The sequence below is a fragment of the Mercurialis annua genome, linkage group LG5, assembly GCF_937616625.2.
Source record: "Mercurialis annua linkage group LG5, ddMerAnnu1.2, whole genome shotgun sequence".
In the NCBI taxonomy this organism is placed as follows: domain Eukaryota; kingdom Viridiplantae; phylum Streptophyta; class Magnoliopsida; order Malpighiales; family Euphorbiaceae; genus Mercurialis; species Mercurialis annua.
Genome location: NC_065574.1, coordinates 1,431,759 through 1,445,792, shown reverse-complemented (window position 1 = coordinate 1,445,792; position 14,034 = coordinate 1,431,759). Strand labels below are relative to the sequence as shown.

Here is a 14,034-nt window from a genome sequence, read left to right as displayed (position 1 = left end):
TAATGTTTTCATCCTTAAATTAAATAAATTGTCAAAAAATAAAATTTTGGGGTACAGTTGAAAACGAAAAATCAAAAAAAGGGTACAAATGAATTTTTTCCTAGGTCGGGGTATAAACGAAAAAATATTACAAGGTGAGGGTTTTTTAAGTAATTAGGCCTTTAATTTAATAAAGCTACTAACTTAAGGCTATGCATAGGTTAATTTGGTTCGATTGGAATCGGCTGAAACTGACCTACTAAAATTTATGATTACTACAAACTGAACCAAATCAAATTAAAAATTTGAATCACATCAAATCGAATCTAATAGTTTGGTTCCATTATAAAACCAATATTTTCATACATTTTTTTAAGATTAATTTAAACATTCAATAGTATTGTCAGACAATTTTCTACATATGTTTATCTAGCATATTTAGCTATTGTATAAAATTTATTAACTTATATGTCATTTATAGTTAAGAAATAAAATCTTAAAAGTTTTTATATATATTTATATCAATCATGTTTTATGTTTTTGTTCGGTTTTTCAGTTATTTGGTATTTAATTTTTTCAAATCGAATCGAAAACCGAACTTTTATATAAATATAAATCAAAACTATATTCATCAAATAACTGAACCATAATTATAATTTTAGCTCGGTTCTGTCAGATTTTTATACGCTACTAGTTAGCAATATCCATAAAATGTAATTGCCTAATTATATTTGCTCATTGTATTTGTTCATTTTTTTAATAAAATTTTCATATTTTCTTTTATTAATACTACATCAATCATGAAAATAAAGTGCGTACTTGAGGGGGGTGTTAAGAGAACGTTATGTTGTCGGAAAGAAATTGAGAAGTTCCACTTATCTTCTCCCTTGTTGACGATTCTTTGCTCCGACAACATCTATGGCCCTTCATTTATATCAGTTATGAACGGTCACAATGCAAAAAAATGGGCGATGAATCAACAATTTGAAGTGCTTTTCTTGCGTTCCTTATAATTGATCTTGCCCGGGCGTGGATTCATTCGTAGTAATAGATGTTTTATTCAAATTTTACTTTAATTTTATTAGACATGAAGTTTTTATATTTTCATTTTTGAATGTATTACATTTGTATACTGATTTTTCAATGGGAATAGGCACTTTTAGCATTTTCTCATGATGAAACTATTCAATATTTATAAAATAAAAGATGTAAAGTTTCAATGTTAATAAATTAATATAAAAATTTATTGTCAAAAACAGAATGATTATATAAATCCAAAATGTATTATTCCTAAATGTTATTATAAGTTATGGATATAGATTTTAGTTTTAGCAGCCACACATGACCTGATAGTACTTGATCTATTTTTTATATTTGAAATTTTAGACTAGATATTAGTTGTTTTCCCCACTTATCAATGAGATTTTGAGAATTTCATGAAAATTATACCAAACTATTTTGTATACAAAATTATTTTTATGAAATTTGACATTTGAGATAACATAAAAAATAATATAATTTCTTTATTAATTTTTATACTTTTAGGAGCCTTATAATAATTTCAGAATTCATTTATAACTACTTCCCGGAGTTTATTGTAAAAGTATTGTTAAATATGGACTTTAAAATACTAGCATATGAATAGTGAAATTTTTAAATTGAAAAAACTGTATTTTTTAGTTTATTTTATCATTAATGATTTTTTTAATGTTATTCAAAAATTAAAAATTAAAAATAGACATATATAAAGTTTAGCAGCCACAGCAGTAAACCCACGTTGCAATTTTTCTAGGTTAGGTGAAAGCAGAAAGGCAATGCAGAACCTAGAAAAGGATAATACTTATGATAAACACTTCTATTAATCCTAATTAATTTTAAAATTTTTATTTTTTAATATAATTATAACAATGTGTTAACCAGTAACTATTTTTTTTTCTATTTTTCTTTTATTATTTAACTCGGGAAATTTGTTTTTAATGTCACTATTCAATGGATGTCACACGAATAATATTATATTTAGGAGGAATGATTATAATTAAATTTATAATTTTGTTAAATTAGACTATAACTCGTAAAATTAAAAACAAATAACTAGAATTAATAAAAAACCGTAAATGTTGATATTTCTTTTGAAAAGTAATGCACAATCATGGTACAATCGTTTTCAAATAATAAAAATTAATTTTCTTGTAGGTCCATGTCTATAGTTTTTTTTTCTTTTTTGAACCAAGACCATGGCTGTGGTTTGGTACGATAAGTTAATGTTTTATTTAATCACTGTGCCTGAATTAGAATTTTCCTTCTTGATGAAGTAATGTAGTGGTGGGTACCTTTGCAAGAAAATGAAGGGTACCATAATTAAGTTTCAACAGTTTCTTGAGGTACAGGTTTGGTGCCAATTTACAGTCCATGTAGTTACGGTTAGCTGGTGTAAACCGACCGAATCGAGTCTAAATTTGGCCACATCCGAGTTCGAGCTCAAGTGTGTTGTACAAATTCGAGGTCGAACTATGATGGATTTTAATTCTCAAGTTTGCTCAAGTTTAAGCTCGATCTCAAACAATATTCGAGCTACTCTAGCTCGATTATGAATCAACTTTAATAAAAATAAAATTTAGTAAAATTGTCATATTTAATGTAAATATTTATCATAAAATATTTTAACTAACCAATTAAAAAGATATATACTTCAATTTAAAGGTATAAAAGTTAGTATAATTAAAAGACAAAATTATCATCCTATATGTGTAAAAGGTATGCTTAGACTATTTAAGCTCACGAGTTTCATCAGTTGATACTTAAACACGGCATGAGATGAAATTTGAGTAATTCGAGTTTGAGCTCAACTCGATTTTTTAAAGACAATTTCTAGTAACTTACGATTCACCCAACTTATTTACACCCTTAGTAATGGTTGGGTAGTAGTAAATATAATCAATTATAATGAATAAATAGCTCATTTTAAAATAAATAAATGGAATTTTGGTTAAAAGTACGTTTTCTTCGAAGTGTTTAAAAATGTGTTGATTTAACTGAAATCAAATAATCTGAATTATTTACTTATAATATCAAATTAATCGAATTATCAATTTTAAGTCGTTATTTATTTCTTTAAGTTGGAAGCGATGTTTAAATATTACATATTTTAATTTTATGGTTAATTTAATTATAAATTTAACTTTTTTTGTCAATTTATTTTACTTTTACATATGATTCGACGGATACTCACCTGCAATAGTAATTATTATACTAAAATGAAATAAATTAATAAAAAATTTAAATTTATATTTGAATAGATTGAAAGCCCATCGTTATGTTATTTTATAAAGGCCGAAAGCCCAAAGCCCAGCGTTGAAACCCTATACGCCCATTTTCCCCTTTCTTCCTCAATTAGACCCACCATCTTCTCCGGCGACTGTTTGATCGTCACGGCGTGTCTCTTCGTCTTTCCGGCGGCTGTTTGTTCCTTCACGACGCCAACGCTGCCGTACTCTCTGTTAGTAACAACTCCAACTCTGCTAAACTCTCTGTCACTTAAAAATTGATGATAGAGTTTGATATCTCTGAATCAAATGCCTTGCTGTTCATGTTTATGCTTTGATTGTAGCCTACAGTTCATGTATTGCATGTGAATTTGGTTAGTTATTAGTCAGCTTTAATTTCTGGATAATATTAATTTGATGATTTGCAGATTTCAAATTCAACATAAATGAATTTCAAGAGCTTTTTAGGCTTCACTAGGTTCAGTGGCGGAACTAGAAATTTTTTCCAGCCCGGCTAATCTATATGTAGTTTTTTTTAGAAGATCACTTCACATAATAAATAAATATATACATTTATTTGTATAAAGTTTATATTATTAAAAAATAATAGTAAATATTACAATAGACTCGTATATTGATTTCGATCGTTGTGAGGTAATTGCATTCTCAAATCGAATAGATGATTCACTATACTCCACATAGTCATTGAACCAAGTGTTTTGAACACTGTTATTTTGATTTGTAAGTTTTGTTTGAGAAAATTTATGACACTTTGGTTAACATGATCTTTTAAGCACCTAAGCACATTCCACTCCATCTCTAACATTAATTTTATATTCATCAACCGAAAATTCATTGTCCGTGATCCGCAATTATATCCGTAAGATCAAACTCGATACATTCTTTTTTTGTCCCGGAATTATACCCAACACAAGAAGGATTGGCATTTTTCGGTGTCCTAAAACAAGTTTATTCAAAACCTAAACCATTATATTTTTATTAGTTTTTATCGTGCCACTTTTTAAAATATAGATAAAAAATCCAAAATGATAAAATTCATTAATTGTCAATAGTAGAAGATTAGTAGTTATCATCAAAATAAAATTAATCACCAACAAATTAATAAAATAAGAATAACTAAAAAGACTTGCTTAATATTGGAGTGGTTCATGGGTTGATTTTAAAAGAGAAAAGATTATAGGGTTGTTAGAGGTGGTAATTTTTAATTGAAGAGAAATTGAAGTTAGAAAATTTGAAAATTGTGCTAGAAAATTGGAGATTTAAATTAAAAAATTAGGTTAATTAAATTAAAAAATTGAGTAGAAAATTAAGATTATGTTTTATTATTGTTGGATTGGTTAGGTTTTTTTTTTTAAGAATCTCATCTCTTGGTATATTTACCTGTTGCTTTGTTGGAGGAAAAGGGCATCAGTTCCGTGTAAAATTTCTGTACAAAATATAACGGACTTTTGTACAGAACATATGGGGCCGAGAGACAAGTAGTTGGCCCATTTAATTTTTTTAAAAGGGACCGAACGACATGTCGTCCAGTCCCTTTAAACCTAAAAAAAAAAAATTCTTTCTGCAGCTTTCTTCTCCAGCCTTTCTTCCCCATCTAGTCGGCAGCCATGGCTTGACGAAGCTAATTTTGCAATTTTACCTCACCGTGCCTCCGTCTCTCTACACTTCCGACCTTCGTTTTTTTCGATTTCACCCCGGGCTTAAGCCTACCCAAGCCTGAACGTGGTTCCGCCCCTGTGACTAGGGATTTGGACAGTGAAGAACTGTTGGAACAATTGCCTTCCTTGCAGCAACTTCTGTATAGTCTTGTTGGTTGTCGGGTAATCTTTTGTGAAAATAAAAAATAATGAAGAGATTCGTTTAATTATTCGTTTTTATTGTTGCCTTAGTTAAGCAGCAATCATCGATCTCTCTTTTTCATCAGTTGAAGGTCATTGCCGCCTCTGTCGTCGCTGAATACACTCACCTTGATCTTGTGTTGTTGCCGACTACACTCCCTCCCACTGTGCCGTCGCTGCAACAGGTATATTAAATCTATAGTAAAAGCATCTGTTACATTTTGATATATGTCTATTGCATTAGTTGCTAGATAATTCAGAATGTGTTATATTGGTGCATTGGTCAGTTTGAATTACGTGTAGGTCTTTTTGATGTAGGGTGTATTAGCTTCTTCTATGAAACCATTTTAAATATAGGGAAGTTTAGATTGTATGATGGATTGGATATTGGTCCGTTTAGGTATTCGCCTGCGTCTACTGTGGCTATGCTTAAGGAAAGAATCGTCACCGAATGGCCTAAAGGTTAGCAGTTTTTTTTAACTGTTTTGGTATTTCATTTGTCTCTTCTATGTATGTCGTAATTTTTATTTACTGTATTTGCTTCCGTTGATTTTATACATGGACAGTCACATTTTTTGTAGTAGTAGTAGTAGTGATGAGGTGTATTTTTTAACATGAATGATTAGAAGTGTCCTTAAAGTAATTCTTAATGCATAAATTTTGAATGCGAGGATATAAAACTTGTAACCATATCCTTGTTATTCATCATGAACTAATTACAAAGATCATACTAGTTTATATACTAGCTACGCAAGACTGATGCAAACTAACAGAATGAGTCTGCTATACAAACAGAAAAAATAAACATAGAGCATAAGTATGCAAACATGCATTGTGTGTATGAAAGTAAAACTAAGCCTCAGCATTATCAACAACAATATCTTCAGCGAGCATGATCTTCATGAGTCACTTGAGTAGGCTGGTTGACTTGATCATCAAGTAGAGTAGTTTGAGCAGTATGTTTAGTTGCTTGTGCTTCATGAGTGATAAGCTCTGTTAAACGATAAGAGAAAGTCTTTGTAAAAATGATTGCCACGGTGTTTGGAAGCTTCCTGGATGGTATCTCTAGCTTCTTGCTCTATACTTAAATCATACTGTGCCTTTTGTGGATTTTGCATTCTCACCTAGATGATTGAGATTAATAGTTAATCTTGTGGATAGTCTTATGAACATGAGCTCTTCTTGCTTCAGTTGACGTAGGTGTAAAAAAAAGCATGTGACCTTAGGCTTGACTAGGGAAATTACACCAGAATGTTAAATAGGCATCTAGCTTGTGTTTTGACATCGGTATTCAAGCTATTATAGGTTTGTATTTGTCAAGTACAGGGATACCATGTGCGTGGAATATATTTTTATTATTCCTAAGCAACTAATTCCTTAAATTAGTTTAACCATTCATCTTGTTTAATAACCTTGTTTTTGTCTTGTAATTCCTTTTTAACTATGTTTCCTAATTTTCTACTCACTGTCATCATTACCATTGTTCTTTGCCTTTTCCTGTCCTTTTGGCTCTGAAGTGTATGCAATTGTTGATCAGTTGAAACTTGGTAGAAATTGTTTTGGGGCCTATAATTGTTGGATTTGAGAGTCTGCTATTTACATGGTAAATAGTGAAGTTAATTTTTTCTTGTGAAAATGTTTTTGCTTTAAATCTTACATTTTTGTGCACATCATACACAACAAACTTTTTGACGGTCCCTTCAAGAAATCTCAACCATTTCTCTCATCCATGTAGTAGACTTTCGAAGAAATAGCTGATAGAAACATTTTCCACATTTTGTTTCCAGATTTGTAACACCAAGTTATTTTTGGTTATACCTTAAACTATGTATTTTTATGCTTCTCTAAACTGAGGTGAGTTATGAGAGTGTTGTAATCTCTTAAATCATTTTTTTGATTTGTCTTTTTTTTATTGTGTGAATATGGATGTGAATTTTTTTTAACTTCCAGAGAGTCAACTTCCTACTTCTAATGATAAGGAGACAGAGGGACAGTCCTTTTTTGAAGCTCAGGATTGTGTTAATTCGTCAGTACTCCCAGTGTGCAATGTAGTTACCCGAGATTCAGTAGTTAGTAATGAAGAGGTCGTTGACAACAGCAATGTAAGGCTAGAGTTTGAGGTGAGGATATGTTACAATTGCAGAAGTTTAAATTTAAAAGTTCTTTGGTTGATCTAGTTCTCATGTAATTTGTTTCAGGAAGTGGGTTTCTTTTCTAATTTGGAAAGGCCAGATAATTTTCCTCAGTCCGACTTTCCATCTGGTATTTTTAATTTAACTAGCTTCCTAGAAAAAAGACATTGTCCTGTTGGTATTTTTTGTTTAATTCTTGGTTGATTGAAGGATGCCGTACCAGGAAGTTCCAGCCAAAACTCAAGGTAGTATCTGGCAAAGAAACTTCTGAAACTATAAACATGGATGGTTCAATTCCTACTTTCCCTTCAGATGATGTCCTTGATCAATCCTCCATGAGCTTCAGCGATCTTATTTCCCCTGGTCCTCTTACTTCCGGGCTTCCGAATGAGGAGCAGATAAACCTCGCAGAAGTTTCTCACTCCAGTGACCCAAATGTGTTGCTTCAAGAAGAATTACCTGGAGAGACTATTAAGGAGGTAATACTGCTTCTGCTGAATAAAGTGCTTTGCCATGCTGTGTTGAGCTGGTCCTAACTCCCAATCTTTTTCACTTTATTTAAACAGATTTTTAAAAGTAGAAAAAGAAAGTCATCTTCTGTATTGAGTCCTTCTCAAAAGTCTGGTCACTCTTCCTTAGATGGTGACATGGGTGGAAATGACAAATCATCAAGGCAGCTGAGAAAAAGGACACCTGCTCCACAACTTCGTGATGAACCCGAGGATGAAGCTCATGCCAATAATGAAGATGCAGCAGAAATGGCATCTCAAAAGAAAAGGGCTTCAGAAAATCCAAAGAAACCTGAAGCTGAGAAGGGGAAAAGAGTTCAAAGACAGACGAGCAAGAATGATGCGTCTGAAAAATCAGCTCAAAAAGCACACAAGAAGTTTTCTCATTCCACCCGTCGGAAAAACAGATGTAATTTCTTTAATTACATATACATGTTGGTTGATAGATAATGATGTCTTATTTGTTTGTTCTTAAATTCATTTATGCAGTGAAAGATTTGCTTTGCATGCCAGAGGAGGAAATCGATTTTCAAATTCTTCCTGTCAGAGATATACTATTATTTTCCGAGTACAAGGAGCGTTTAGCAGTATGTGCCCTATTTCTATTTTTTTTATTATGAGATTTGGTTGAAGTTAGCATGAATTGGTTCATCGGTATCATAATTTCTCGTAGTATTCAATTATATTTCTGGACCTATTCTTTTTCATTTTCTTTCTTGACCTTTATATATTCTTTCTCACAGATCAAAGAGGCAAAAGCATCAAAGAATAGTTCAATTAATCAAAGGTATGAAATCCGTGCTAAGAAGAATATCTAATTTCATTTTTTATGATTTAACTTTGTTTCTTGGATGCAAAACAATGCTTGCAAATAAATAAGTGTTTCTGCACCATTTGAATGTAAATCGAGAATTATCTCTAGTTGTTTTTGTGTTTATTAATTCTGATTTATGTCCTTTACATTGTCAATGGCTTCTTGATAGCCATTTGAGCTTAAGAAAGGTCATGTAGAGGCTTAAAGCTGTGCGATCCAGATCCAAGTTCATGTTTGTCACTGTATTTAATTATGAGCTAAGATATTTTCAAGATTCTATTTGGTTGTGAAATTTGATGAGTTGGAATTTCTTTACTTTAGGAGAATTAGGTTGGTACTGGATTGTGAACAGCCTGCACTGCAGTGTCATGTTATTTTTGCAACTCGTTTTAGATTTAGCTTCATAAATCCGCTATTATCAGTTCGAGGTGCCAAATCTTATTGCTGATAAATTAATGAAAATCGTTTTTCAAAAGAAAACAAGTTATTAAACTGATTATTATGATTGCCTATCTAGCAAGAGGTGAAGAAGCATTTTTTATTTTAATTGAAGCATGCTTTTTTTAAACTGAAACTTTTAAAACAAATGGATCATTATGCAGCAATGCTGGTTTGTTTTGTACATTGAGGCAAAATTATTTATTTAAAACGGTTGTATTTGGGGATGGCACTATGATAACTTTACAGATCTATATTTTTTATATAAGAATTCATGTGACTGAAGTATTGATCTGTGCAGTATGAAGAATTCAGAGTTGTATGTCCATTTGATTTCTGTGTCTTCTACTTTTGGTTTATGCAGTGCTGCAAAGTCTTCCAACGTGGAAGATTCTTATAATGAAGAGGATACTGTTACTTCTGAGCCAGAAAATGATCAATCAAAAGCCTTATTCAATTACCACTCCTTCATGGACAAAACACCCAAGGCAAGATGGTCAAAACAAGACACAGAATTGTTTTATGAGGTACACATGGGTTTGAATCTTCATTCTGTAATTTATTGAATTCTACACCACCTGTGACAACTCACATATTTCATTTAAAAGATGATGTACTTGTTTCGCATTATGAAGTTCAGTTGATATGCAATCTTTATGCTATGGTAATCGGACAGATGTCCTAACGCTTGTTCTAGCACTAATGTTCCGTATAAAATTACATTTGGTGTTCTGTGTTTTGGTGACATAAATTGCAAAGTTTATTATTTTGGTCAAGTTGTTGCGTTCCATTTATTTGCACTCTTGGTATTCTTCAAGTCATTAGAGGACTCAAAAAAATAGCCAAATGGATGGATATAGTATCATACACCTCCTGTCCAGAGCATGTTATCTTCGTTGTGGTTCTTTTTGCTTTTTGTTGCTTTTTCTTGAAATTTTTAACCTTCTGACGTTGACTTACGACATTCTGACAGCATTCCTAATATTCAAACTTGTAGATTGATGATGTTCTCAGCTTGGGAAGGTGGGTTGAGTTTAAGCTATTTTATGACACTCAACTATAACTGTATTAACTCTATCACCTTCCTGCACATGAATCAAATTGGGTTTGAAGTGTGAACCTTTACGTGGTCACCGTACCTTGTGCTCAAATATTTAATCAACCACAAGGATATTGTCAAAGATTGAACTCTAACTCTAAGCCTTTCAATTATAGAGACTCCAATACCGTATAAACTAATCAATTAATTTAAAAGTTTAAGCTGGTAATTTCAAGTTCCAACTATGGTTTTATTATCTATAATAACAAGTATAACTGATCAATTTGGAAATTTATAAGGCATTAAGATACCTACTGATGAAGCCTATACTCAAGAAGGAATGTGAAATGAGGATTAATTAAAAGATTCTTCCTGTTCTTGTTTTTGGAGACTAAAATTTGAGTTAGTGTACAAAGAGCAGATTTAAATTTCTGACTTTGTTTACATCCCTTTTTCTCTTGAAGATGCTTATTTCAACTTCATTCAATCTAATGCCTTACTGGGTGTTCTGCTTTCACTGCTTCTCTAATGTCTTACCTGATTTATGTTTCATTTGTGTGCTCTAGGGACTTCAGCAATTTGGTACTGATTTATCTATGATACAACAACTTTTTCCTGGAAGAACACGTCATCAAATCAAGCTGAAATATAAGAAGGAAGAACGTCAACATCCGTTAAGGCTTTCTGAATCTCTGAGCAATCGTGCTAAAGGTATGGTATTATTGAACCTTCATTTCTTCTAATTTATGATCTCGGTGTAGACAAAAATGGCTATCGTAAATCTATATATTTTTCAACGACGAAGAGAATAATCTTGTATAATTGAACGTATTATTATTATTCTTTTACTTGCTGCTTTAATTATTGTCAAAGGTTCACTAGGTTTTTTCCTAGCACTTTCAAGGGTCATTACTGACCTGCATTTCATCTCATGGATGATAGAAGAAATAGACACTATGACTGTATGAATGTCGTTTTTCTAGCATACAATAATGTAGCCCAAGTAGGGGTATGTAAAAACGGAACCAGACCGAACTAAAGATATGAGTTTCGTTCAGTGTTCAGTTCGAATTTTATAATGGGAAAACCAAAACAACTGAACTGTCCGAAATACTTTTATGTATATTGAAATGTTTTAACTTTTAGATTGATTAGTGAATTAGTTGAGTGGTAGAAGCATCTCCAAAATTCCCTAAGGCTCGCAGTTTGAGTCCTAGCGTCTCAGTTCCATTGTTTTTCTTGTTTAATTTAAAAATATTGCATACTATCCTTGGTGGGATTCGAACCCAGGACACAACCAATAGTGCGTTTGTGCCTTTCCACTATGCTACATGCTGCTGCTTGAAACATTTTATTGCTTTTAATATTTACCGGTTACCGACTGAACCGAGCGTCCGAACCAAAACATTCCTTTCATTTCAGTTCGGTTTCTTTTAGCCAAAAAAAGATCAGTTTTGTGTGCATGGGTTTGGTAACTGAACCATCCGATGCACACCGCTGAGTCCAAGGATACATATTGAATTCTCTACCAAAATTGATATGAGCATAGGAATATCTAACACGAGTGGCTTTTGCTAGATTCTTGTTGGAAGGAAGCTATTAGAATACTAAAAGTAACATTAAAGTAATACCATTAACAAATGTGTCATGATTAAAATCTTGGTGTTGTGACTTGATTTGTCTTGCAGATCATTCTCACTTTGAGAAAGTGATTGAGCAGCTACAACAAGCTGCTACGCAGGCAGAACAAGAGTCTAACAGGGATGTCTCAGCTGGTTTGATCGATGAGGAGGCAGAGGAGGCAGAGTTGAATCCCAAAACTAATGTAAGCATTTTTATATTTTACTTTATGTTCAACTGAGTTGATATGTTTGCCATGGATTACTATGCTTCTTTAGGAAATCTTCATGTTTATCTTTCCATACTATTTAATAAGTAGTATAGTATCACTTTGTGAAGCTGGGGGAAGATTAAATTACCTCCTTTGAGTATCCATTGACGTTAACTTTTGAGATGCACCTTTTTATCTGGACCGACCTGGTTGAGTTCTATGTTCTTTTTATTTTATTTCTTCACTGAATACTTATTTTGACTTGTCTATGTAATTCTCATACATATATCTTCTGCCATTATTTTGCGCCATTCCTGTATCAAAACAAATTTGCAGATTACCATGCAAATAAATTTTAATTCTTGTACAAATTCCTCATTTTTATCCTTTTGTTGTGCTCGTTGTCATCAAACTCGCGGGATTCTTGGCTGTTTTATTTTGATGCCATGTTATGTTGATGGCTCTTTCAGCAAGGCATCAAAATGACTTAATTCAGACTTGAATGACTCTGAAATTAGAGTCGATATTGGGGGACCGTTACAAGTGATCTGAGTCGTAATGATGAATGCATTAATAGGAACGGAAGATATTTGGATTTTGTTTATATATTTGTAATATATGCACATTGCAGGAGGAAGTGACGAAACCGGAGCAGGAGGAGAATGAAACGGTGAAAGCTGAGTATGCAAATGTAAATGAAGTTCATAGTCCTCCAAAATACGAAGAAGATGTCGATGATGATGCGGATCTATGGAGTTCATATAAAAGTGTATTTTAGTGATAAGAGTTGATTTATATTGCCTTTCTGCAATTTATCTATTCATATCCTAACCCCTTGTGCTATGTAGGACACGGTTATGGAGAAACGGGATACTTGTATACAAACACAGGGAAACGGCATTATTTTAAAGTATTTTATGTTAAAATGAAGTTTAGTATCCGAAACTTTGACGTTTGTGGCGCTTTTCTGTAACAGGAAATGCGTAAACATTCATATTTTTGACAGGTTTTACTAAGTTTTTGCCCAAATCATTTTGTGTCTAATCTTCACCATAATAGCAAGTTATTGACATTAATTAAAGTTTTAAAGCATGCTTGCATTTTGGTTAATTATAGTTGACTTTATCTACGCTTTGTTATAATTTAGTTGACCTAAAAGTCTTTGTTCTTATAAGATACTAATAAAAGAATTGTTCTTTTTGCATTAGAATACAGTAGATATTATATTATATCAACTTGACAGAACTCTCTTTTTATTTATTTTGATCTTTAGTCATATTTTTTATTTCAGTAGTCAGCTGCTTTTTTATGACTCACTTTTCCTGTCCAATAAATGTAGATAAAATTGCCATTTTTGCCACTCAAAGTATAGGCAAACTTGCAATTTTCTTTTGAATTATTAAGTTAAAACATCTAATTTATTCTCCATTAATTAAAATTACTTCTATTTTTTTTAATTGTCATTAATAATCATTCTGTCAATGATAAAAATTAATAGTAAATTCAATTTTTTAAAGATATACTGCTAATTTTAGAATGTAATTGGTTTTTATAATTAGGCACTGTTTGGATTGATGATTTTAGATACTATCAAATTTATGGAATCTAAATTCATGAAATGTGAAATTCGTATATTTATAAATTGTATCGTTCGTATTCATGGATGTACAATGATTCTTTTGGCTTAATTTAATTTTAAAACAATTCAATGTTCATAAAAAATAATAGATTTTAATTTTCCCACCTAACTAGGTATAATTTAAAATGTGGAACTTTTACATACCATAGGTTCTTATGGTCTCCAAACAATAAAATTCGGTGAAATCTATTTGGATTGATTTCGTACCTTCAAAATTTCTAAATCCAAATAGTGTTTTAATTATTTTTAGATTATCATAATACATAAATTAAGAGTATAATAAAAGACTAATTAAAATTAACTATTTTTAACTATTGTTTTATGCAGATTAAACTTTGTAGTATATCTTTTATAAGGTAGTAATAAGTTTATTAAAAAATAAAGAATAAACTTATATAACCAACTCTACAAGTAGATGACCAAGTCTGAATACGCGCTGACTTTTACTCGATTTCTTCTTGCCAGACCAGCCAGTTGCTTGTAAGCACAGTCGGCGGCGGCGATAATTATTTTCGGTGCTGCCTTTTATGC

The 14,034-nt window shown here is 31.7% G+C and overlaps 1 protein-coding gene across 1 annotated transcript; it reads left to right on the top strand.

Annotated features, from left to right (window-relative positions):
* The first annotated feature begins 4,789 nt into the window (after positions 1-4,789).
* On the top strand, positions 4,790-12,809 carry LOC126681079 (uncharacterized). The gene is made up of 13 exons (XM_050376456.2): positions 4,790-5,083; positions 5,188-5,286; positions 5,502-5,563; positions 7,052-7,221; positions 7,300-7,363; positions 7,444-7,712; positions 7,800-8,151; positions 8,232-8,329; positions 8,486-8,529; positions 9,359-9,521; positions 10,600-10,744; positions 11,722-11,858; positions 12,496-12,809. The coding sequence occupies exons 3-13, from the start codon at positions 5,527-5,529 to the stop codon at positions 12,640-12,642; spliced, it is 1,626 nt and encodes a 541-aa protein (XP_050232413.1). The 5' UTR covers positions 4,790-5,083; positions 5,188-5,286; positions 5,502-5,526; the 3' UTR covers positions 12,643-12,809.
* Positions 12,810-14,034: the final 1,225 nt, after the last annotated feature.